At 41.6% G+C, this 26,676-nt stretch overlaps 1 protein-coding gene across 3 annotated transcripts in view; it reads left to right on the top strand.

Moving 5' to 3' along the window:
- The window catches only part of FAT3 (FAT atypical cadherin 3), a 617,414-nt gene that overhangs the window by 152,338 nt on the left and 438,400 nt on the right, over window positions 1-26,676 (top strand). For all 3 annotated transcript variants that reach the window (XM_089656533.1, XM_089656524.1, XM_089656517.1), the window contains exon 2: window positions 9,860-10,174. In XM_089656533.1, the coding sequence (XP_089512659.1) occupies window positions 9,860-10,174 (315 nt within the window). The remainder of the gene's footprint in view (window positions 1-9,859; window positions 10,175-26,676) is intronic.

The following is a 26,676-nucleotide window of genomic DNA, read 5'->3' as shown; positions in this document are numbered from 1 at the left end:
GAGGTGTCGGTGAGCACATCAAGAGAAGATCATTCTCTGTTTCTGTACAATTGTGACGAGCTAGATTTTGAGTGAAAATTGGATGAATGTTTCTTGGCCATCCTTCCCCCTTCAGCATACCTCTGAAGAAAGATTTTTGCTCTGAAACATGTTGGATCTTTTCAGCTGAAGTTCACTCGCCCTTCGCCTTCTTCTGGCACACAGGAGAGGGTGAATACCAATTTTCAGCCTACAGCAAGCTTACAGGCAATTTTGCCATTTCTTCTCATATATGAATTTAACATTTTTGTAATGTGTTAAATTATCATGTTTCACAACGATTTTGTAAAAAAAATATTTTATATGTTTATATTATTTGTTTTGAGTTGCCTTAAAAGTCCCAGTACAAACTGTTGAGAAACATACATTTGGGTATATACCTTTTGGGATGTTGGCAACTAGAGAATGAACCCTGTGCTGGATCTACATACTTTACAGTTGGTACTGTACCCGCCCACGATATGGGTAGAGGCATACAGCAGTTGATAGAATCATCCAACTACTCATTCATCTACTATCCAACTACTTATCTATTAAGGGCTCATTCACACCATGCATGCATAAAAACTGATGGAAACTGAGTTTTCTTGCATGTTTCAGTGCGTTTTATACACGTTGCAGATTCTTGCGCAGAAAATCTGCACGTGATACTACTGGTGTGGTGTGAACAGGGCACATTTTTTTTTTGTCTCCTTGCAGAACACATGCAGAAAAACTGATGTCTCGGCACCATGGTGTGAACAAGACCTATAGTGTTGTCTACTGGAGAAACAAGATTAATGAGCTGTTGAAATTAGGTAGGATAGGAATACATGACTTAAGGTCCAAGGTAGACATACAGGGGTTTATTTACTAAAGCTGGAGAGTCCAAAATCAGACTCACTTCTGCATAGAAACCAATCAGCTTCCAGGTTTCATTGCCAAAGCTTCATTGAACAAGCTGAGGTTAGAAGCTGATTGGTTTCTATGCAGAAGGGAGTCTGATTTTGGACTCTCCAGCTTTAGTAAATAAACCCCACATTGTCTAAGGTAGGCATACACAGCTTAATTTTCTTTTGGTCAGCCCAAAGGCTGAACCAAAGATAGTCAAAGTTCCCTATCCATACTAATTGCGCGGATGGAGGAATCCCCATTGCCAGCTGTTGCCGCACTCAGGGCTGCCTGAATACAATGGTGCTGCTGAACATTTACTGCATCTGATAGGATGCAGTCACTATTCAAGCCAATTATTTTCCATCTGACTTAGGCAAGTCAGGTAACACTTATGTCACCTATTGCTCAAATGTTGTCAGATTCAGCACGAATAACTAAAGGCAAATCTTTTTTTGATTTATATAGAATGGTGAGGGTATAGATTTATATACAGTAGCTTGAGAACCACTGTCAACATTTTATTGCTGTCTGCGTCCATGTTATGGAGATTCACTCCCTCTAATTGTCCCAATCACCAATGTCACCAGGAAGGAAGGTAAGGGTAAATACAAAATTTTGAGTAGTCACCAGAACAGAAATAGAGGGGAAATCTTCCAGTAGTGACAATTGTGCTTGTGAGAACTGTCCTAAGAGGAGAATTCCCTGATTTTGAAAAGATATCCTCTCAATTCCTGTTGAGCGTACAGTAGAAAAAGTGAAGGGAAATCTCCCTAATGAGACGCAGATAGCAATAAAAATCTCTCCCGAAGACTGCCTCCTCACGTTTAAACAAGTTTACCTTTAACATCATGCCATTGCTGACCTCCTGAGAATACTAATTTGTAACTTCTACCTGCCTTTCTGAGTCACTGTTCCTTGAACAAACATGCAGAATAGAAAGTCAGAGAATTTATTTCTATACTATTCATTAGGATGGTTTCCCTGTAGTGGAGTGCAGTCATTGTTTTAAGCATGACTATTCTGCAGGAAGATAGAATTGTTATGTGGCAGCTACTTCTACATTTCTTCCTATAATGCCATATTACTGAGGATGTGTATGTATGTACTGTATAAATATAAATACAAGGGGCGTTCAAGTCAAACTTTTTGAGTTTATATAATAAAAGAACAAATTTCAAGGAGTGGAAACTGCATTTATTTTTCAACATACTCCCCTGCTACATTTATACACTTATCGCAGCGTTTAACTAATGCCTGGAAAGCTTCAGTTTAGAAAGATTTGCCAGCATGCCTGAACCATCCTAGGACAGCCTGATTCACTTCATTATTGTGTTCACTGTTCCCACAGAAAGATTTGTCTCTTGTGCAATTTCATGACAGGTTATGCGTTGATTATCCAGGCTCAGGCGTTCCATGTGCTGAATGTTAGCAGGAATGACTGCTGTGGGCTGGGAACCAACACGGCCGGGATCGCTACTGCCAAACGTATGGCCATCTTTGAAACTTTTACACCATTCAAATATGTTACTGCGGCTGAGCGTCTCATCACCGTACTGTGCTTGAAGTCTTCTGTAGATATCTGTGGGTTTTATGCCTTTATTCACAAGAAACTTTATCACCACACACTGTTCCATGAATGCACTAACACTGCTGTCTGCCATCTTGATTAACAGTCTCTGGACTGGCCCACAACATGTGTGCCACCTATCAATAATAGGACACACTTTCCACTTACTACTGCGTGTAGTACTGCCATGCTAGCATCCCTTTTTATATCTGTAAAATTAAAAGTCCCGATTTGATTTGAACTTCCCTCATGTGTATGTTCAGTGCATCCAGAAAGTATTCACAGTGCTTAACTTTTGCAGATTTTGGTATGTTACAGCCTTATTCCAAAATTGATTAAATTCATTTTTTTCCTCAATATTCTACAAACAATACCCCATAATGACAAAGTGAAAGAAGTTCGTTTTGAAATCTTTGCAATTTATTAAAAATAAAAAAATGAAAAATAACCACATGTACATAAGTATTCACAGTCTTTGCTCAATACTTTGTTGAAACACCTTTAGCACCAATTACAGCCTCAAGTCATTTTGAGTATGATGCTACAAGCTTGGCACACCTATTTTTGGAAGTTTTCTCCCATTCTTTGCAGTACCTCTCAAGCTCTATCAGGTTGAATTGGGAGCATCGGTGCACAGCCAATTTCAGATCTCTCCAGAGATGTTCAAACAGGTTCAAGTCTAGGCTCTGGCTGGGCTACTCCAGGACATTCACAGAGTTGGCCCTTAGCCACTCCTTTGTTATGCTGGCTGTGTGCTTAGGGTTGTTGTCCTGTTGAAAGATGAACCGTCGCCCCAGTCTAAGGTCCAGAGCGCTCTTGAACAGGTTTTCATCAAGTATGGCTCTGTACATTGCTGCATTCATCCTTCCTTCGATCCTGACTAGTCTCCCAATTCCTGCTACTGAAAACCATCCCCACAGCATGATGTTGCCACCACATGCTTCACTGTAGGAATGGTATTGGCCAGGTGGTGAGCAGTGCCTGGTTTCCTCCAGACATGACGCTTGGAATTCAGGCTAAAGAGTTCTATCTTTGTTTCATCAGACCAGAGAGTTTTGTTTCTCATGGTTTGAGAGTCCCTCAGGTGCCTTTTGGCTAATTCCAGGTGGGCTGCCATTTGCCTTTTAATGAGGAGTGGCTTCCGTCTGACCACTCTACCATACAGGCCTGATTGGTGGAGTTCTGCAGAGGTGGTTGTTCTTCTGGAAGGTTCTCCTCTTTCCACAGAGAAATGCTGGAGCTCTTTTAAAGTGACCATCGGGTGCTTGGTTACCTCCCTGGCTAAGGCCCTTCTCCCTCGATTACTCATTTTGGCCAGGCGACCCGCTCTAAGAAGATTCCTGGTGGTTCCAAACTTCTTCCATTTACGGATGATGGAGTACACTGTGCTCAATAGGACCTTCAATGCTGCAAAAAGCTTTCTGTACACTTCCCCAGATTTGTACCTTGATACAATCCTGTCTCGGAGGTCTACGGACAATTCCTTGGACTTCATGTCTTGGTTTGTACTCTGACATGCACTGTTAACTGTGGGACCTTATATACACAGGTTTATGCCTTTCCTAATCATGTCCAATCAACTGAATTTCCCACAGGTGGATTCCAATCAAGTTGTAGAAACCTCTCAAGGATGATCAATGGGAATAGGATGCACCAGAGCTCAATTTTGAGTGTCATGGCAAAGGCTATGAATACTTATGTACATGTTTTTTTTCCCTTTTTTTATTTATAATACATTGCAAAGACTTAAAAATGTACTTCTTTCATGTTGTCATTATGAGGTATTTCAGTCTCATTATCTCCCAAATTAATCACCATTTAAAACATATAGGGTATCAATAAGGTACTCACTTAAAGCAAGCGTGGCTCTACTAGTCAAAAATGCACTGTAAACAAAAAAGTCAGAGCATAGACACCTTGTACTAAAAGAAACCACCTTGTTCCGGTCATTATCTCCTAAGCCATACTCCACCAGGCCTCCACACAAGGATGGCCATAATCTGTGCTGTTTTCCTAGCTCTTGTATGGTTTCTTTACCAAAGTTGTACAACCTCCGTAAGATAAACTACCTCTATGTAATTGTAGTTACATGGGTTGTGGCATGTTGCGGGTTGACATGCTCAGCTCTGTTTGCAGATAAACACCCTCATAGCCGCTTTTCCTATAGAGATAAAACTCAGGGGTGGTCCTTTTCTAGTACACTATGCATAAACAGCCGCTATACAATACATTCCTTCCTTCATTTATTCCTTCTCCTTGTGTAGCCAAAACACCAGAAAAGGTATGTTCCATCTCCTAATAGGGGTAAATATTTACTAAAACGTAATCACACAGCACAAAGATTCCTATTCAGCTGCATATTTCTTCCTAATTCATAAAGATGAATTCACCACCTGGCTAGTCAAAGTAAAATCAGCTCATATATTCTACCCTTTCGAGAAGATGCACATTGCACATAATTCCGTAAACAGTCACAAAGACTTAAAGTAGTAAACAGACTGCCAAGTCTGATGCTTACAAGACACTTGGTAGGTTGGCTCAGATTTGTCCCTTTTGCAGTTAGAAGGTTTATGGCCCCCTTTAGACTTTACTGCATACATGCTATTGTGTGTTGTGGTTAAAACCCCATTCCAAGCTAATTATTTATTTGAAAAATCCCTCTGTATCTTAAAAGCAGCTGTATGCTGTTCCCTGCAGTAAATTATTTTTGCCACAGGGTGTCTTTAGTCTTCTGCTTAGTACAATATGTGTGTAAAGTTCTATGTAAATTGATGGCACTATATAAATACCTGTAATAATAATATTTTAGCCCAGAAGACTGAAGACATAATGTAAATGTGGGGTGCCATGGGCCCACCTTGTGAGGAAGTGTCATCACATTTCTCTCCATTCATAGTATGATGATGCAGAGAGTGGCACTGTCATCGCATCAGGCCTTCCATTGCTTGAGATGAAGATCAAAAAATGACCCCATGCATCATATTAACAGCATGAAGACATCTGGAATAATTATAAAAAGCATAACTTGTACTCTTCGTTAACTCCTGTGGAAATGCCATCTATTATGCCTCTCCATAGCAATGAATAGGAGTGTTCTGCACATGCGCAGAAGTAGTTGGTCATCCTGTAGGGTTGGTTGTCTATTTTTCACTCTATACAAGTCTGACACTGCCCATCATCCTTAGCTTTGAATAGGTGTCCACTTATGCTGATGGTTTATTTTGATTGTTAATATTACAATACTGGATTTACTGTATATAGCGCCCACAGTTTCTGCAGCATTTTACAACATGAGGGCAGACAGTACAGTTATAATACAATGCAGAAGGAATCAGCGGGACCTCCTAATTAAAGCTTACAATCTAAAAGGAAGGGTCAAGTGATACAAAAGGTAATAAGTGTGGGAGTTGAACTGATGGAGAAAATAAAAGTACAGTCATTAGGTGGAAGAGGGATAGGCTTCTCTAAAGAGGTTTTCAGGGGTTTCCTAAAGGTGGACCGAGTAGGAGATGGCCGAACAGACTGGGGTAGTGAGTTCCATGACAGTGGTAATCAACTTTTTTGATATGTGGGGCCTCAAGTGCAACACTTGACATCACCAAAGTGCTGCAAGTAATATTCAGTGAATTTAATGCTCTAGAAAGCTGTCAGATACTATAGACATGCAACAGGTGATGGTCAGAAATTGCAGACATTCTACTAGAAAAGATCAGAATTGTTAGAGACCAAGGACAGTGCAAATAATAATAAAATAATGTTAACAAAATAAATTAAACCATTTAACTGCTAGATTTCAATCAAATTAATATTTTCTTTTACTGAACCTAATTAAGGAAGCAGGGACCTTGAGGGCTGCACAATAGGTGCCAATGGGCCCCATCCAGGACCTTGGGCCACAGGTTGGGCACCAGACGTTTATGGTTTTCTAGAAGACGTACTATGAATACTGGAATATAGAGAGTTTTACAGTAAACATATTCACTATTTCCGGCCCACAGCATACGTTAATTGTACATTCACCCCTTAAGCTGTGAGCAGTGATCTACAAAACCCTTACCACGTCCTTTCTTTTCAAGCAAGAATACTGTCAACACTACTTGTACGACAGCATGTATCTCAAATACCAGTGCTCTTATGAGAGAGAACATCTTCTGAAGGCTCCCCCGAGATGAGAAATAAGTAATTACTTCTACAACAAAGCTCAGCAGCTCTTGTAACGTGGTGTACTGTACACATCCATGACATTCCGTCATACATCACTGGTTTATGTTGCCGCAGTAAAACAGCACATCCCTTGTGTTTGCACAAGTGTAGAAGTGATTAAGCTTGGAGTATCTGTCACAGACACCTCGGAGTTATTGGTCAGGTATAGCTTGTGACAGCTGAAGCATTAATATAGTAAGCTTAGGTTACGCCACCAGAGCCTAGATCATAATCCCCTTTCCTTTCCCACAGACGTTGTAATATTACTGGAACACGTTTCTTTGGCTCTTTGTCTGTGTCTACTGTTTTTGGGCTTATTCCTCTGTATCTGGAGTGGAGGATTTGGATTACACAGGCATCTGCAAGGCTTAAATTCCCATTGGAGGAGCAAGTGTGCGCAGGTCGAGTTTGTCGGGCTTTTCCGCTTGTTTTTTCCTGCTCGTGCTCGCCAGCACATCGGTTTTGTAGCAGCGGCAAGCTGAAGTGTCTCATTATACCAGCTCTTCCAACACCATTGAGAGCTCTAAAAAATGTTCCCAGGGCTTGAGCAGAATACAATTTGGAAAGAGAATATCGATGGCTGTTTCCTTTGTGCTGGTGTACTGCTTGCTATCCAGCTGCAGACAATGCTGAAAAGGCTGGAACTGCCACACTTGCTGGAAAGGCTGTAGTTGTAGACCATAGACACAATTCACAATGTTTTATACAAGCATAAATATCTTTATTTTCATGTGAATGCAGTTTTTAAATCCCATTTGATTTTGATTAGAGCAGAAAATCATTTTTTTTAAAATAAGGATCGTTATTTTGGTGCATTAGCTTTGTGTATTGAACCTTGACATTCACAGACGGCCTTTTTTCTTTGTCTTTGAATCGGTCTTAACCAGAATATCCATCCACCATGGAGTTACAGGGATCTAATGATGGGATTACCTCTAAATCATTTAAAAGCAAATGGCTGTTTGATTGGATTATTAAAGTTTAACTCCTGGTCATTTTGTTCAAATACAAGAAGTCTGTGTGTTCTGTGTGTCTGTGTGTTCATTGTTGAATCTTGGGGGTTTATTTACTAAAGCTGGAGAGTCCAAAATCAGACTCCCTTCTGCATAGAAACCAATCAGCTTCTAACCTCAGCTTGTTCTCCTTGTGCAGGGTGGCTGGTCTTGTCTCCGCCTCCTCCTGTAGTTTTCTGCAGACAGCCTGTAGTGGGTGGGCCTGCTGAGCCCCTCCCACAGATCTGTTCTCTGCACAGGTAAAATATGGGTTTGCAAGGGTTGAGGCATGCCAATTGGATTTATATCGTTTGTAGCTTTTGAGGAACATATTTAGGTTTTTGTCCCTGGAGTTCACCTTTAACTATTACTGTTGTTGGTATAGATTGACAATAAGAGAGCTGACCAATCAACAATCAAATCAGTTGACACCCTTATCTTTCCACTTTTTAGTATTCCCAGCTGATATGTTGGTGTGGTTGGATTTAACATTGGCAGTAACTGTAGCTGATTCCATTTTTTGATTGCAGAAACAAAAAATCTCACAGTTGTAGTTTGTGTATATGTGATTTACCACTTTTATGTAAATAAATATAAAATTGTTACAATTTTTTTCTAGCTCTTCAGCTCCTAGCTATGCATTTATAAAATAAAACCAGGCTATTTACATACTGTAAGTCATACTGGTGCCTAATATGGGTTGTGAGAAATATGATTGACAGTACACAAAGGGGGTCTTAAACTGAACAAAGGTTTTATTAGAACATTGATGTAATGCAGTATATGCAATTGCTACATTTCAGTCATTGCTGCCATTTCATAATTAAATGATTTTGAAAATTATCTACATTATATTTATTTATTCATTACAGGTATTTATATACCACTGGCAATTTACTCAGCGCTTTACATACTGTTGATCCACATCAGTCCCTGTTCTCAAGTAGACACACACACACACACACACACACACTCTTTGGAGAGCATCTAGTTAACCTACTAGATTGTTTGTGGACTGTGATAGGAAACCAGTCTGCAGTCATCTATGATTTTCAAAAGCTGTGTGAACTGTAATACCATACTTTATTCCTAGGTGGTGCTGCGTTTGAAATGCTAAATTGCAACCCCCAGTTTAGGCAGAATGGAGGGGCTATGTATTCAGGTTCGATCATGATTAGGTACAGGCATCCTGTAACACGTTTCTGTAATTCATATTTTTTTTGGTGTGTTGCTAAAGTGCTTTACAATATCAAAGCTGTTAAGATTTCTTAGTTCTGAGCTACCAAGTAAAGAGTATGCTAATTATAAGATTGGGATTTGGTTTTTATTAGATGCTGTTGAAAACACTAAATATAGCCAGTCAGTACTTCTGATCTCCTTTCTTTATAATATCGGAACAGGTACTGCCAAAACCAGACTTTGACACATTGTATCTGTGCCCACCCCAGTTTCAGTATTATGCAGTTTTTTTCCTGGTTCAGACATGCTTTGCTATAACAAAAGAAGAAAGAATGATGACTAAATGCAGACAAAAATACCTACTCAGTTTTTCTTATTGTCTAGATCAGTAGTCTCAGGACTATGGCCTGCGGGTCAGATGCAGCCCCTTGCTTGTCTTTATCCAGCCACTGGGGCACTATTCCTTCCTCTGAAACAGAGGGGCATAAATTCTAACACTGGCAACAACAATAATGGGGCATTACTCCTTCCACTGACACCAACAACGGGCATAAGTCCTCCCACTGATATGAGTGATGGGACACTGATACCAACAATGGGACCTACTATTACCATTGATAGAGCATCATTTCTTCCACTGACTCCAACAATGGGGCACCATTCCTTCCACTAATACCAATGATGGGGCACTAAAGTCTGAAGGACAGTAAAATGGCCCCTTTTTTGGAAAGTTTGGAGACCCCTGGTCTAGATCATTATTTTACAAAAGTGAGCTTCTTTTTAGAGAAAGGTGTAGTTCTAATAGAGCTATGTTATATTATTATTATACAGTATTTATATAGCGCCAACGGTTTGCTCAGCACTGTACATTATAGTGGGGGACAGTACATGAGACAATACAGTAACAATACAATACACGAGGGGTAACTAATAGTACTGACGTTCTTCTTTAATATAGTTCCTGACAAGAGTGTGTATTAATTATTGTTGTATCTCTGTTTTCTAGGGATCATATACACCGCAGATATCTTGGATAAGGAGACCACCGACTCGTACTGGCTCACAATTTATGCCACAGACCGAGGTGTTGTGCCACTCTTCTGTACCATAGAGGTTTACATTGAAGTGGAAGATGTCAATGATAATGCACCTCTGACTTCCCAGCCCATCTACTATCCCAGCGTTATGGAAAACTCCCCAAAAGACGTTTCTGTACTACAAGTGCAGGCCGTGGACCCAGATTCCAATACCAGTGATAAACTGACCTACAGGATCACCAGCGGGAACCCACAGAACTTCTTCGCAATCAATGCTAAAACAGGTACACAATCAAATCCTTTGTTAAAAATGTACCTGTTGGCAATGGAAACATTGTAAGGTGGTTGAAAGACAACCATGCAGAACGTTATACTTCTTCTTAAGTGCCTCTGGAGTTCTAAATATTGGCGTGTTCTATTAAGAGAATAACAATAATTTTTGGCTGTGCCAATAGCTGGCATGCCAAACTTCTAACCTTCTTTGGCCAATGACAAGGATGGCAGCTCTCTTGACCAATAGGCAAATGCAGAAGTATTTGAATCATTCATTAACGCTCCCAGGAAGTGTTCGTGTTTGAATATGAAATTATCTGGGCTCTGCGGGTAAACTGAAAAGATTTATTTATTATTTCTGTATTTTGATTATCATGTCTAAAAATAGTAACTAATCAGATCAGAAGTACAATAAACATTACCGTTGGTCAGGAAAGGCCTTACAATATCTGCAAATGAATTTAAGAGAGGCAGAAAACAAGTAATGATTTACAATGGTAATTGAAAAGAAATTTAAAGTGCAACTAGACCCAAAAACAAAAATGCATTACTTTCCTATATTCAGGTTTTTCCCCCTTTATTGAAGAACACTTCCTGTCCTAGGGTGGCTACACCTGTTCCTTCATTTGTATCTATGAAGGAACAGTGTTGTCACCCAAAGCTGCTCCTTGGAACTAGACTACAAATATATATATATATATATTTTTTTTTTTTCAGGTACTTATATAGCGCTGTCAATTTATGCAGCGCTTTACACATATATATTGTACATTCACATCAGTCCCTAACCCTCAAGGGGCGTACAATCTAAGGTCCCTAACTTACATTCATACATACACATACTAGGGCCAATTTAGACAGGATCCAATTAACCTACCAGCATATCTTTGGAGTGTGGGAGGAAACCGGAGTACCTGGAGGAAACCCGCACAGGGAGAACATGCAAACTCCAGGCAGGTGGTGCCGTGGCTGGGATCTGAACCAACGACCCTAGTAGTGCGAGGCGGAAGTGCTAACCATTTAGCCACTGTGCTGCCCATGATGTGGTTGCTATCTTCTGCAGCAATAAACACTTCTTTTCTTTGTTTCAATGACATTCAGAGAGCCAGGAAGTTTTGTACTTTACTGAATATTGAGGAAATTTTAGAAGGTAGATGATATTGTTTAAGATTTCAGTTTATCTAACAAAAAGTTACAAGGACATTGCATTTATGGCAAAGCCAAACAGGTATTTTAGGTACTTAAAGAAAAAGTACATAGGTCAAAATTAATACAACCACCACATTTCAGGATTAGTAAGCTGTAGTGTATAATATTTTTTGTTCTTGGGTTTAAGGAGCCAGCATTGTTGGCCATCAGCCAGCTTACAATGTTTGTGCCATAGACTGAGGTCCTCTTTGTGGAACAAATGAAGGTAGTATTTGTTCCACTCTTGAGGGAGTCTGTTACCAAGATAACTGAACATGCAGCAGTTCACTAATTATTTAAAGCTATGTGTTATTATTATTATGTATTGTTATTATTATTGTCCATCATCCACACACAGAAAGAGAAGGGAAAATGTACATTAAACAGTGTGTGTTTTGTATCACTTTAATAAAATATAAAAACTACAGTTACTAACAATAACATGGATCAAGCCATAAACCCAGGAGAAGCCATGACCTGTAGGGTATCAGATCACAGAAGTCAATGCTTCGTTCACACTCATTAGGGAGCCAACATGGGGAAATGGTAGGAGCACAGATAAATATCTTCCACAAGGAACATGGTATGAAACATTTTCTTTTGAAGTATGTATTCTCAAGGCCCCATTCACATCTCTACATTTCCAAACTGTAGCAGGTGCACATTTGCCGCATGTTTGGTCATGCAACAAGATGTGCTGCAAATGCACCAAAAAATGCAGTAAAAAAAAAAGCCACACCACATTCTGCTGCAAAAAAGTACAGGAGCTTCTTTGGAGCGTTTGTCACATGTGGGGCAGCTGTGTGTAGCACATGTTAATGTGTAAAAAAAAAAAACGCAAGCGGGAATGCGAGTTCGCACTGCGTGCAGATGTGGATGGGGCCCAAAAAGGTACAGGAGCTTCTTAGCGGCGTTTGCACATATGACAGCCGATTCAAGTGAATAGGCTTCCCTATGCGTGATGAACGTTAACAGGTGAAAGCTTTCACAGCTCCCCTCCCTGAAAAAGAAAAAACACGAGTGGGAACATGAATTTCCACTACATGCAGATGTGAATGGGGCCTAACTTAGACCTTTCTGTTAGAGTGTGGCCATGTTCATTCTCCATGATCTCGCTGTATGTAGAAATGTAGCCACCCTCTCTTGCTCACTCCCGAGATGGACTATAGGATTTGTAGTGTTCATAGAGCAGTGCACATGACCAAAACTACCGTGCACAGCTTGTTCCAAACAAAGGCCAATGAGGATGAAAAGGAGAGGGCTAGGAGCTCACAGAGGACAGGAATTATGGAGCCATTACGTTGTGAACGTGCACTGATTTCGTTTTTTTTTTTTTGGGGTGGGGGGGCGAATAAAGATACACTATAACCTCAACTTGGGAAGAAGTTGTGGTCTTATCCATAGCACAAGCCTAGGATTCAATGGTGCTCCAGGGTGACACCAGGATATATCTGAAATCTGAAGACTAACAAAGGTACCTGCAGGAACTAGAAGCTACAATACTTCAGCACTGTTTACATTAAGACCCATGAGATCCCTGAGCCTAGTCAATGTAAGTCCTGGTTTCTGCAAAAATTTTAACTTGAATTCCAGGAATTCAGCTACTCTGTGAAAACTGCAGGAATACCATGAGTTAGATCTAATGAGGTGCCTGCCGCCTCATATACTTGTCTCTATTATTCATGTCTGATAGGTTTATTGTGCTAGAGAAAGAGCTCCAATTGTGCTCACTGTGGTCTCAGTTCCTTTAAGAGCAGAATCGCTGGAACTGTGCCCACCCAACCCCACCTTCTGCCCATTCACTGAAGCCTTTGTGTTATGTGAAAATCATTGACAAAATACAGAGGCTTCTGTGAATGGGCAGGAGTGAGCATAGCCTCTGTGTGCTTCTTTCCTCTCACAGCCCCTTCCTCCAGGAGTGCAATAAACCTGTCATATAGGTAATAGAGATAAGCCCTGGAGGTGACATGTACCTAATCAGACTTAACTCATAGTGTGCTTGCACTTTTTGCAAAATTGCTGAATTCCTGAAATTCATCTTTAACCTCCCTGGCGGTATTCCCGAGTGTAGCTCGGGGTAAAGTTTCAGTACCAAAAGTGGTAACCCCGAGCTACACTCGGGCTTACCATGTGGCGTGGCTCAGGGAGTCCCTGCAGCGCTTACCTTGTCCTTCGCTCCCACGATGTGTCCCCTGCAGCGTCCCCGGCCATCTCCTCCAGCCGAAGCCAGCATCCGGCTTCCGTGTTCCGGTTCCTGTGACGTCGGGACGTACGGGGGCCGGAACCGGCGGCAAATTTAAACATTTTAGAAACTGTCATTTTCTAATAAACGAATATGACATAGTAAAACATTACTGTTTCAAAGCATTTCACATACATTTTGTCCCTACTGCTTTGTCCTGTGCCCTGCCTGCATTTTGATTGTTCTTTCTGCCTGGAAACCTAGAAAAGTCCATGGCGTCCAAAAAGCGCCCCTTTTGGTCAAAAGCCGTTCTGGACCAGCTAGAGAACAGCGAAAGTAAATCAGAACTACTTGCAGAATTGAGTGATAATGATTCGTGGGGAAATTTGTCATCAGACACTGAAAACGATTTTGCGACTTTGCTCAGCGATGTGCGAACCTGGCGCTATATTTCAAATTTCAGTGTTTTTGGTTTGATTATATTATTGAATTAAATGTATTATTATAATATTATTATTTTTTATGATTTTTTTATTAAATTATAATTTATGATTTCGTGTTTCAAGTTTTATCATACCCGAGATGTTTACTAGACTCTTGTTCAGACAGATTTCAGTGAGTTATTCCTAAAAATTACAGCCTACAATAAAAAAACTACATATTTCCATGCAAAAAAAATGGTACCGCTTTGAGCACAGAAATATGGACATAATCAAACCGCTAGTGAGGGTAAAAAGATTCTGGTTTTTGCATACACCATGGCACTGTATCTGTGTTTATGATTGCACCACCATATACCCAGAATACAGCCATCAGTGTCTATAGGAGGCTGTAGACAGCACCTTTCCAGCTGGGGGGGGTGGCTTTCGAACTAGGGGAAAACACTGAATTTACATTGAATAGTCTAGGCACCTGTGTGCAAAAGGCCTAGATCAGACTCACATTAACAAGTAAAAGCAGTGTCTATGTTTCTACAGTCTGTAAAGTGGTGACCTTGCCTTGTATGCTACACTTTTTTTATTGCCCTCCCGGTCTGTAGACAGCTGTCTGTTTAATAGAAGACTCAGTTTGGCATCCTTTTTAGGAACCACCAGTCCATTTTCTTAGTCAGCATTTGGCGAGGCATGCTGGGGCTTCCAGTTCCTCAGTAGCTGAAGTTTAGCAGCTTTGCAATGCCTTCATGAAAAAAAAAAACAAAAACCGCATAGCGCAGCAGCGCTGGGAAGTAGGTCACAGGTTTCAGGCAGCAATCCTTCCACGCTGTTATTTTACCTCCACCTCTAAGTGATTGCTCCACCGTAGGGGGTCCTTTTATTCATTTCATGTGGCATCAGAGGCATTGAAATAACAAGACAAGTCCCTCTTTCTCCCAGCAGTGTCCAGTTAGGTACATGTCCTGTACATCTTTTACCGCCAACCCCCGCTGTGTCCTCGGTAATCACAATCCGCATTAAACCTTCTACCTTTTCTGTGAAATAACGAAAATACTGCCGCTAAAGATGTCCAGAAATTCCTTCCTTGTGAGCTGCGACTTTGACATTTTAACTTGACTGATCGATAAGAGAAAATAAATAAGTACAGCGCGTACCAGACGCACAACGCTTTACTTCTTTACATTAAATAAATGTATTTACCGCTGTTTAAATGATAGTGTATGGGATAGACACGGCATGGCGCTTAAAAGGCTCAGAATTGGCGTTTGTTATATTACAGGGTTCTTTTCACTTGGGAATGTACTTTGCCTCTCTCAAACCTTTTGCTTTTTAAAGTGTATGTTACCCTAAAATATAATACGTCATATAGGAGTCTGTGTCGCTGTGTCATTGTTTGTAACTGTAGCCTGTGTGCGCTTTTCATTTCTTAGTTTGCTGAGGAATACTTGGTGATCCTGCCCGCCTCGTATTTCCTTTTGCAGTGTGACTATGCCAGGTATGGAAGCATATCTGTGCTGGTTTGGTCAGTTTGCCTATTAGTGCTTCCGTTATGGAGTTACAAGATGGTGTGTCAATGCACGGCGTGCCTATATTTCTCATAGTCTGTTTAATGGCTTGTTTACACATATAGTAGCCCTCTGAAGGGTGATCCACAGTGGATGGCTTTTCAGAGGGTATTTGGCAGGAGGTGAGGAGGCAGCATAATGCCTCCTTACCAAAATGTTCACAATACCATTATATTTTGTATCAGTGGTTAATGCTTTTTATTAATACGTAAAGTGAGGACCCTGCATTCACTATATCTGGTCTCCCACAGTACACACAACATGGTAATGCAATTATTTTAGTAAATATAAACTGCTAAATACCTTTTTTCATCAGCAATTAGAGCAGTCTTGTGACTTCTAGCAATGTCCAGCAGAGCACTGGTTCAAACGTGTAGGAGGAAATGTAATTCTCCCCTAATTGTCTTATGAGGCTGCTTGAACCCTGACCCTCTGTCTGGGCAGTGCTGATTGGCCCTGTGCTGATCACATGCACGCTCCCAAGACAAAAAAAATCTCTAGCAATACACATTAAACTAAGCATGTGCAGCTTGCCCCCAAGACTCTGTTCAAGCAGCAGATAGATTGGGGACCATAGAAGAAGAGGAGGATCAGAGAATACAGGATCAAACCACCTTTTTACATAGTATAGGAGTAGAACAAGCATGCTTTACTGCATATACAGACTGATTTTACTATTGCCGGTTTAGTAACACTTTAAAGTGGTTGTAAGCCTCTGACATAAAATATGAACAAAGCACATCCCTCTATAGCAGTGATGGCGAACCCGTGGCATGCGTGCCACAGCCGGCATGCCGAGCCTTATCTGTGGGCACGCCAGGAGAATACCGTATTTTTCGCTCCATAAGACGCACTTTTTTTCCCCCAAAAAAAGGGGGAAAATGTCAGTGCGTCTTATGGAGCGAATATAGAGCGGCCGGTCCGGTATTTCCACCGCCGCCGTGTCAGAATACCGGGCCGGCCGCTCAGCTCTGCAGTGGGACCGTACCTGTCCCTCTATCCAGCGGCGCGCTGTCTTCCCGACTTCTGTAGTGTGCGTGACAGCCGGGTCCCAAGTGCGCATGCGCAAGAAGCAGTGCTCTTTGTGAATGGTAAGGCGGTACCTGGGACACATGACAGATCCCAGAAGCCGCCGGACCAATCACAAAGCGCAGCGCTTCTCGCGCATGCGCACTGGGCATCCGGCTGTCCGACGAGCGCCCACACTACAGAAGCCGGGAAGACAGCGCGCGGCTGGATAAAGGAACAGGTAAGATAAAAAAAAAACTCTGCGGAAGTAAGAGCGGGTACCTGTCAAATTCAGGTAACCGCTCCCCCTCCCTCCCCAAAGGTCAGCAGTCATCTGTACTGTCCGCAGTCTCTGGTCATCCCTGTGCTTTCCGCAGTCTCTGGTCATCTCCTGTACTGTCCGCAGTCTCTGGTCATCCCTGTACTGTGTCCGCAGTCTCTGGTCATCCCTGTACTGTGTCCGCAGTCTCTGGTCATCCCTGTACTGTGTCCGCAGTCTCTGGTCATCCCTGTACTGTGTCCGCAGTCTCTGGTCATCCCTGTACTGTGTCCGCAGTCTCTGGTCATCCCTGTACTGTGTCTGCAGTCTCTGGTCATCCCCTGTACTGTGTCTGCAGTCTCTGGTCATCCCCTGTACTGTGTCTGCAGTCTCTGGTCATCCCTGTACTGTGTCCGCAGTCTCTGGTCATCCCTGTACTGTGTCTGCAGTCTCTGGTCATCCCTGTACTGTGTCCGCAGTCTCTGGTCATCCCTGTACTGTCCGCAGTCTCTGGTCATCCCTGTACTGTCCGCAGTCTCTGGTCATCTCCTGTACTGTGTCTGCAGTCTCTGGTCATCCCTGTACTGTGTCCGCAGTCTCTGGTCATCCCTGTACTGTCCGCAGTCTCTGGTCATCCCTGTACTGTTAATTAGTTTGCACTACTGTACGAGTTGTTTTTTCTAAACCAAAAGCTCGATATTCAGGTTTCATTGCAGTGTTGGCACTTTGAAAGAAATAAGTTGGTTTTGGGTTGCAGTTTGGGCACTCGGGCTCAAAAAGGTTCGCCATCACTGCTCTATAGTGTGTAGAGAAAGGTCGCTCCAGATGAACTGTCAAACTTTTTTGCTGTGAGTGTAGAATGAGGGTGCCTGCACATCCCAGTTTTGAATACATGCAAAAAAAGGTAAGTTATCAGTTTCAGTGAGGCTCTCTTCTCACCCCCTGCAGAAAGGAGAAGAAAGCTGAATCCTTTCTCCAGCAGAAGCCAGACACTGCTCCTTCTGACAGGAGTGACATTGCAGTTGCTCCTGTCAAAGAGAAGTGGCCAAATCACCAGTGCACCCCCCGTCATGGCCCTGATCATGGGCAGTGTCCAGATGTGCCCATTCATTAAGGCAGTCCTGGCCTTCTATAGATGTCAGACAGCCTGTGCCCTTCCTTCATCAAGAACTCAACAGTATGTTGCTTCTCCTTGGAATCCATAATTTATCTGCAATGAAAAAGAAAAAGGGGAATCACTAAAGAGGAAAAGGTACTCTACCAACATGTGAAATTTGAACGATTTATATATGTTAAGAAAAAAGTTAAGCCCACTTTTTCATTACTCTTGGTACTACCCTTGTGGAATGTAAACTACAAATAAAACACAACATGATGTCCATACTTCATTTTGAAGTGCACTGTCTACTAAAAAAAAAATGTTTATCCAGCTTGTTGTTTAGCCGAGTACAGCCTCAAAGGCCTAAAACATAAAATAGTTCTTCTGTCCATTGTGGATCACCAAATTGTATAATCGGATGCGGCCGTGCACTCTCAGTTTATGCAGGAGTTGGGAATGTTGTCCAGGGGAAATAATAATGTATGTTGTTGTGCACTCAGAAAAACTCCAGGTCCAGATGACAGTGTCGGGTGAGGCAGAGGGCATCTTCTATCGTATGCTTTTATGCAGAATACTTGTTACTAATTGCTTAGCATTGATGAGCCATTAATTCTGCAACATGCAATCAGGGGCACTGAAGAGCCATAGAGATGCAGCATTTTTGGAGCTTATTATATAAACAGACAAATTAAGCTGAAGGCCCAGATAATGAGCATTTTTTTTCTTCTTCTGTGTCTGGTAGTGCCATTTTCCTGGCTGAGCCCAGGAGAGCTCTGCTGTTTACATAGTAGAAATTATACCCCAGCCGAGGTATAATAAATGATATGATGGTTATAAACTGAGCTTAGAATCGCCTCCAAATTCCAGTTAAAGGAGAAGAAAGGATATGAGTAGGTTTTATTTCAGAGAAACAAAGTGTTAGTTTTTTTTATACATTTTTGCTTTAAATGGAACTCTAGCCAAATAGTTGATATACAAATATTTATCTAAATTTTGTAGCTTGTGTTTTTTGGCGTCTTTGTAACAGCCAGCAGGGGGGAGTAATACATGCTCTTCCTACTGATTTTCAAAATGTAAAGATCACATGCCTGGGCATGCTTTAAACCTGTATGTTCCAGGGGGGTAGCTGGACACTGTATGGTGCAGTATTTAGCAGTCTACCCATCAGTTGTAGCTGGATTATATTTTCATACCTGCTTCTGGATTAGTAATCAAGCACCTGATCAGCACACCTATATTCTGCACCATCCAGTGACCAACAGGAAGGAACATGCTAGTCTAAAGGGATGAGGGTATGTTCTTTCATTCAGGCTTCTCAATTGTCACCACTTGCGCTCTCTGCTTTTAGTGCATCTGAACATGTGACTAAAAAGCAAGATCTTGAGAGAGCAGAATTGATTGTAGAGCAACAAGCATTAAGGAAATTAATACAGATGGGGATCTCTGGAATAAACCTAGGATATTTATAGGCATGTCTGTGTATTGTCAGTGAGATTTCCTGATACAGCATTTCCAAAACTACTAGGACTTCTAGAATCCCTGCAAGTACTTCCAATAGTGCTTGCAGAATCTCTACCAGTACTTGCAATGATGCTCACAGAATCCCTGCAAGGACTTCCTGCAACCTGAAACAAAGCTGGGTATGCCTTATATCCCAAAGGATATTTAGGCATCAGCTCTGGAAGTGGCTGGTGCTGTGTCTTCTTGCCAGCTACCCCAGAAACACTAGAAAAGAGCTATTACACTTGCTTGTTGCCTTGCCCATTGCCAACCTAAATTGCCCTGACCATTCTGCTGTTTTCCATACCCTCTGAAGACCTCTGCCTGCACCCAACCACTCTGCTTGCTGCTTACCACAACCTTTGTCTGGACCTGAATATTCTTTTGCCAATTCCATATAGTACAATCTTCACACCATAGCCTTCCCATCCTCCCTGACTCCATAGTGGGATGGTCCTGATGGATGTGACCTTGGACCAGCTCACATCAAAGAGTTCCAGGGGCCACCATGATGGCTCCCAACCCAACTGCAACATCAGGAGCTCTGGTGAAGACCAGCTGGTGCTTACATTGTACAGCTTGGGTGAGCCTGTATTACCTGCCATGAGGTGTTGCTCAAAAGCTTCCCTTCTCCAAAACACATAGATATCCTCTTAGATAGATAGTTATCAGAGGAACAAGTGCACCTATTGCAAGATTTCCCCCCACGTATTTTTTATGATAACGCCAACCATTGGATTTCCCATCAACTTTTGTACTGGAGCCAGGTCACCTTTGTGCTTATACCAGTCTGTAGATTGGGCTGTGAAGAAATAGCTGCTCACCAATGAGGTCACCTCGCAGTGTTTCCCTTCTGTAAGCACGTTGACTGTCTTAGATCAACAGCACTATGCAATGTAATAGAATCCTGATTGCCTGACACTGCTGGCCTTCCCTTTTCTGCTTGAGTTCCACTCTGCAGGGTTTGTAACAGTATTACTTTAAGGAAAATATAGGCCCCAACTTTACTCGGTAAAACACTGTGTATCCTGAACAATGGATTTTTCTTTTGTATAAAATTTGTTTTTACTGCTTTTCAAACTTTATTGCATTGTGGTGTTTCGGCTGTAGCCTCTGTACCACTTCATGTCACATGTACTCCAGTGGGTTTCCTAATGGTGACAACCAGGGCCATGGATAAGGGGGGTTCCACCAGTCCTTCTGTAAGGGGCCCAGACCAGCAGGGGGGCCCAGGCAGCTGGGTGAATCAGATGTATGCAGGGAGGTTAATTGGAACAGCGATGGTGTGATTACTGGAACCGATCCCCTGTATGGGTCGTTCTGCAGCAGCTGAAAGCTGACTTCGTCTCCTTTCCCTCCCATCAGCTTTCAGCTGCTGCAGAAAGACCCATACAGGGGGATCGGTTCTAGTAATTGCCCCACATTACCCTCCTTGTGCACCATATGCTTCCCCCTGCTGCCTATACCCCCTTGTGTGCCTCCACCCCCACAGTGCTGCCAGCTTCCCTCATTTCCTTTCCACTGGCAGCTGCAGGCACTAGGACAATAGGATCCTTTAGGATGGAGAGTGGGGGAAGATTCTAGTAAATATGTTCCATTTACCAGCCCCTTCCTTTCCTGAATGAACACAGTGAGTGATCAGTACCAATCACTCGCTGCGTTCATTCATAACTGAAGTACAGTAAACTGTTATTTTCTTCTTTTTTTTTTTGTGGTGGTGGGGGGGGCTGTCAGGTTGGCTGTATGGGGCCCCGTAGTTTTTAAGAGCAGCCTTGGTGACAGTGAACCATGCTGGTGCAATGTGCAATGGGACATCCACTTGTTTTCTTCTGCGGGAGATCATGTAACGGGGACAATACAGAGACACAGGAGACAGAGGCACGGTGTTGTCATCCTATAACAAGTACTTTCATAATTTTATAATTTTAGTTATTTGGTTTACATCTACTTTAGAACCCAATTCCAGACCATATTTTTTTCCAGTTTCGGATAGATTGAGGATAGTTTTGTACTTTTGCTAGATATATGCACTGTATTGCTTATTTTTTTTTAATTATGTATTTGCATACATTTTTCATTTTGTTGCACATGCATCAAAAACTAGTTTTTTGGTTGGGGTGGTGCCAGTTATTAAATGATATATTTTTGTGTATACATGTACAATATATAAACTGTTTATTTAGTGAATTACAGTACAAACTCTGGAGTGTATGTATAACATAATTGCTGTGTAGAATTTGTTACCATTTGCACAGGCACCATGAATGTTTGCTGTATTGCTTGTAATATAATTATCTCCTGTGATTGACAGTTCCATCTAGTGGCCATGATGCTGTATTTTTTTTCTGTTATTGAGGTATTTCATGAAAAATACAGTATTATGGCCAACAGATGGAGCTGACAATCTAAAGAGATAATTATATTGCAGACATAGTGGCAAACGTGTGCTGCCTGTGGGAATAGTTAAGATATCCACACAGCAAATGTTTTATTCATAGACATTTATATATATGCAATACAGACCAGGCCAATATCACTTAGGGCTATAGTTAGGTTCCCTGATGAATGGAAACATTATACAGGGTCTGGTGTATTGATACTCCAGATGCTTGATCGTGATTTGATACTTGATTTTTTTTGGGGGGGTATGGTTTTAAATGCTTTTGATTTGTGAGTTATATATGTGGGGTGTTGTACATTGTATAGTGTCATGTAATTGAAGCCTCATATGCACAGGATGTATATATAATCCTCTTAGAAGCCAGCAGCACTTTTGCAGAAAAGAACGCCTGACGCTTGTAAAAGTGTGTAAAGCTTTTATAGGTGTCAAACCCTTTCATTGGCCAGATTAAATTTATTCTCAATTAATGCTCAAGCACTAAATGTGCCTAGCGTTTAGGTGTGTTTAGCAGCTTTTAGTAGCAGCAAGCATTTTTTTTCTGCCCAAACTCTGCTGCTCCTGAATGTACTGGCAGTAGGGTTCTATTTTTTCCTGCTTCTAAAATCCCCATGCCACTAAAAGCTTGTAAAATTCTATGTGTGCATGGACACATAGGATAACATGGAGGAGCATTGGGAAGCTGGTTAAAAAAAAATAAATAAAAAACACGTTTGATGCCCTTAAGAGTGGCTGCAAAAATGGCCTATGTTTCATGGGGCCTATTAATAATGTTTTTTTCTTGTTTTCCTTGTCTGCACACTTTGTGCCTCTGGTTTCTAGTTCATATATTTTAGGTTTGTATTGCTGTCTGTGACTCCAATGAGTAAATCCACACTCATTTTTTATCCTTGTAACACTCAAACAAGATGTGGGAGTAACAAGAATACTCAAAAAGTACTACTTTAATTTGGAAGCCACTGGAGCCCAGGGGCGGACTGACCATTTGGAAACTCGGGCACTGCCCGAGGGCCCGGGGTCAGTAGGTGGCCCCATGAGATGCCCCTGGTACCTTTTTCATAGGCTTTTTTGAGTTTGGGCAAGGACACAGGGGCCCCATGATCTCCTATTGCCCAGGGGCCCCATGAGTTGTCAGTCTGCCCCTGGGGAAGACACAGACCTCAATATAAGCCACACAGAGGTTCTAACCTTCCCCATTCTAATAAAGACAGAACAGAGGCTTAGTGGCTCTGCCTGGCAGCACTGCGGTCTTCTGTTCAAATCCCAACCATGACACTACCTGCATGGAGTTGGCATGTTCTCCTTGTGTGGGTTTACCTGTGTCCGGTTTCCTCCCACGTGCCAAAGACATGCTGGTAGATTATTTGCACCTAGAGTGTGTGTATGCATGTGAGATAAGGGCCTTAGATTGTAAGCTCTTTGAGTGCAGGGACTGGTGTGAATGTACACTATATATGGAAAACATTGCACACATGTATTTAGCTATCCTAAATAAATGTTCTCTATCTCCTTTACATAGATTTCCTATTTCCTGTTCCACCATTGTCACCAGGAACGCCTGAGAGTGGTTCTAACCCTACCCCCTGTACATAGAACGTTTAAGGTGAAATTGGGCTATCTTGGAAAAGGCAGCTGTTTCATTCTTTGTGGTGGCTTAAAGCCCAACTCTTAAAAATGATTCCTTTGCAGTGGAGCTGCACCCACACTGCAAGGGTTAATCACTTATTTAGGTCTAGGGAACTTCTTAAAGAAGATTTTACTTACCTGATCTTTTCATCTTCTGTGCTGTTCAACCGCCCCTTCAGTATCTTTCCCCCTATGCTCCCACGGTCCAAGACCTGACATCACCAAGACCAATGCAGGGTCCATTGCTCTGTACTGGGTGCGATGACACGAAGGGAGAGTCCACTATCGGAGCATGGGGAAAGTGCCATCTGCTGGGGGAGTGGAGGATAAGGTAACTTAGTGTGTTTTTTCTCTCCCTTAAGGTGGGAATACATGATTAGAAAATCAACTGATCGGTCATCCGACGACCGAGAGGCATTTGTTCGTTGGTCAAAATCGCGGCCCACATTAACCAATCTAAAAAAAATGGTCGTCGGGCAATACGTAGTGTTAACATCTTCCGTACAAGTGGAAGTGATGTGGTGTGTGTGACTTTGTGGCCAAAGAGAAGAGGCACCCTCCTCCACACAGCTCACAGGAACAGAACTGTCACTCTGCTGGAGGTCCCTCCCCGTCACCATTTTTCTCTTGGTGTCAGGAAAACTTGTCAAATGTTATTCATGCTGATAGAGAAATGAGGCAGCAGACAGAAATGACACTTAGTGGTCTTAATTGAGACAAGTACACACTAAAGAGAGATATGATTTGTTCATATTTCATGTCTGAGGTTTACAACCACTTTAAGTTCTACTTTGGAAGAATTTTCTGTTAGCGGCTGAGCCAAAATTGGGGGCAACAATCTTTAAGAAGATTTGCGTAGTCGTCCTTGACACGAAGCATCTTTGTGCATTATCTTAGATGGTGGGCTAATTGCCTCTGGTGTAAGCAGATTTTGCCGTTTTACTTAAAGTTGATGGTTTCTTCAGTCAATTTCCAGCGATCAGCAGATTTGGCAGGTTTGCAATTGGCTGCATCTTTTAGCCCATTTGGATTAGGTTTAACAGTAATCCAAATGCTGACTGCTGGTAAAACTCTGCTTTAATGCTTCCCCATAGCCCGACATCGGCATACTTTATCTTCCTTGCCATCCATTCAGACTTAAGACGCATTTAATAGTATTTTAGGAGTATGTGCAGCAGAAGAGACATCAAAAAATATGCAAGCCTTTAATCTCACAGCGTGCTGCTCCGGATAATAGGCAAACTTTACTTTCTTAAAAAAGATCTGTTGTGCTGCCCTAAAAACAAAAAATCCTGACATTTATATAGTGTCAGTTTATTCTGGATAGCTGTAGAGGGCTGAGAACTCTTCCCATCAGATCCTGACCTGCAGAGCTTACACTCATGTGCCTCAAAAGCACACCCCTCTCTCTAACTCTCACAAAGAAAAGTGAGAGAGGGGCTGGCTATGCATTTGCAGTAAATCAGTCAAATTATTTACTGAGCACACTGACTCTGGTTCAGCAGTACTCTACAAGACAGGGACATTCTTTGAAAGGGGGGAGAACCCAGAGCCGAGAATTGGGGTGAGAGCACCAACCTCCAAGAGTCCTTAACTTTTAAATGATAAAATTAGTTGAAAAACTCAGAACAGTCAACATGTTTCAGGCCAAAACAAGCTACCCCTTCTTCTATAGGAACAAACCTAAAAAAAGGACACATAAATACATTTTGTTTAGAACAGACTTTATTCATTCTCTGGGGAGAACCCAGAGCTGAGAATGTGGGTGAAAGCACCAAACAATGCCCAAGATACCCCAACTTTTCATTAAAATTAACTCATTGTAGAAAACCACAGAACAGCCAACACGTTTTGGGCCAAAATAATCTCCCCTTCTTCAAGACTATAAGAACAAGCCTAAAAAATTAACAAAAAAAAAAGTATAAGTACGTTGTTTGGAGTGGACTTCATTTAGATATTTATATCATTCAGTTGATTTTTTTTTTTATGTGAACTGAATTGCACATTCTGTAAATTTTAACTTTTGTACTATTTTTTTCATAACGTCAGTTCAGGAAAAGGTAGACAGCAACTATTATGACAGGACTTGGAATATAAAATTACAAAATCACAGGTTCTATATGTTAAGTATGTGCACATCTGAGAAGAGAAAGTTCTAAAGGGTACATAAGTAAAATATATGGAATGTGCAGTTGCATATCAATTTTGATAACTATCTACACAAAGTCTATTCTAAACACTATTTCAATATATTTATTCTTATATCTTTTATGATTGTTCCTATACCTTTGATGGAATGGGCATTGGTTTTGTGCCAAAATGTGTTGGCTGTTCTGTGGTTTCCTACTGTAAACTCATTTTATTATTAGTTGTGGATTCTTGGATGTTGTTTGGTGCTTTAAGCATATTATATACAAGGTTTTGTAATAATTCACCTAACTTCCCTGTATGGGCTTTGGGGCAGTGTAAGAACCTCAAAAGGGAATCCATACAGAGACAGCATAACAACTTCATTTTAGACTGTAGCTTTGATGGGTATGAAACAATACTTGCATGCAGTGTCTAGAACAGCCTTTCTCAACCAGCTGAACGTCAGAGGTTGTTAGAGCTTCCTTTAGAAACAAGTAGTGTCTACTTTGCGGATATGTAACCACTGACACCGATGATCTTTTCAGCTATTTGCGAGGAGGTCCTTCCTCCCAATGAAAATGTAATGAGCATTCTTCCCAGTGACCACCAATGCAATGAACATTGTTCCCCTTGACCACCAATGTAAGAAGCATTCTTTTCATTGACCACTAAAGTAATGAATATTGTTCCCATTAACCACCAATGTAATGAGCATTGATCATCAATGTAAGAAGCATTCTTCCAATTGACCACCAATGTCATGAACATTGACCACCAATGCAAGAAGCATTCTTCCCATTGACCACCAATGTAAGAAGCATTCTTCCCATTGACCACCAATGTAAGAAGCATTCTTCCCATTGACCACCAATGTAATGAACATTGTTCCCATTGACCACCAATGTAATGAACATTGTTCCCATTGACCACCAATGTAATGAACATTGTTCCCATTGACCACCAATGTAATGAACATTGTTCCCATTGACCACCAATGTAAAGAACATTGTTCCATTGACCACCAATGTAAAGAACATTGTTCCCATTGACCACCAATGTAAAGAACATTGTTCCCATTGACCACCAATGTAAAGAACATTGTTCCCATTGACCACCAATGTAAG

Source organism: Staurois parvus, unplaced genomic scaffold (assembly GCF_062004578.1).
Source record: "Staurois parvus isolate SC_StPar_1 unplaced genomic scaffold, SC_StPar_1.0 ptg000027l, whole genome shotgun sequence".
Taxonomy (NCBI): domain Eukaryota; kingdom Metazoa; phylum Chordata; class Amphibia; order Anura; family Ranidae; genus Staurois; species Staurois parvus.
Note: the sequence above shows the minus strand (reverse complement) of the source record. Positions and strands in the feature narration are given on the sequence as shown.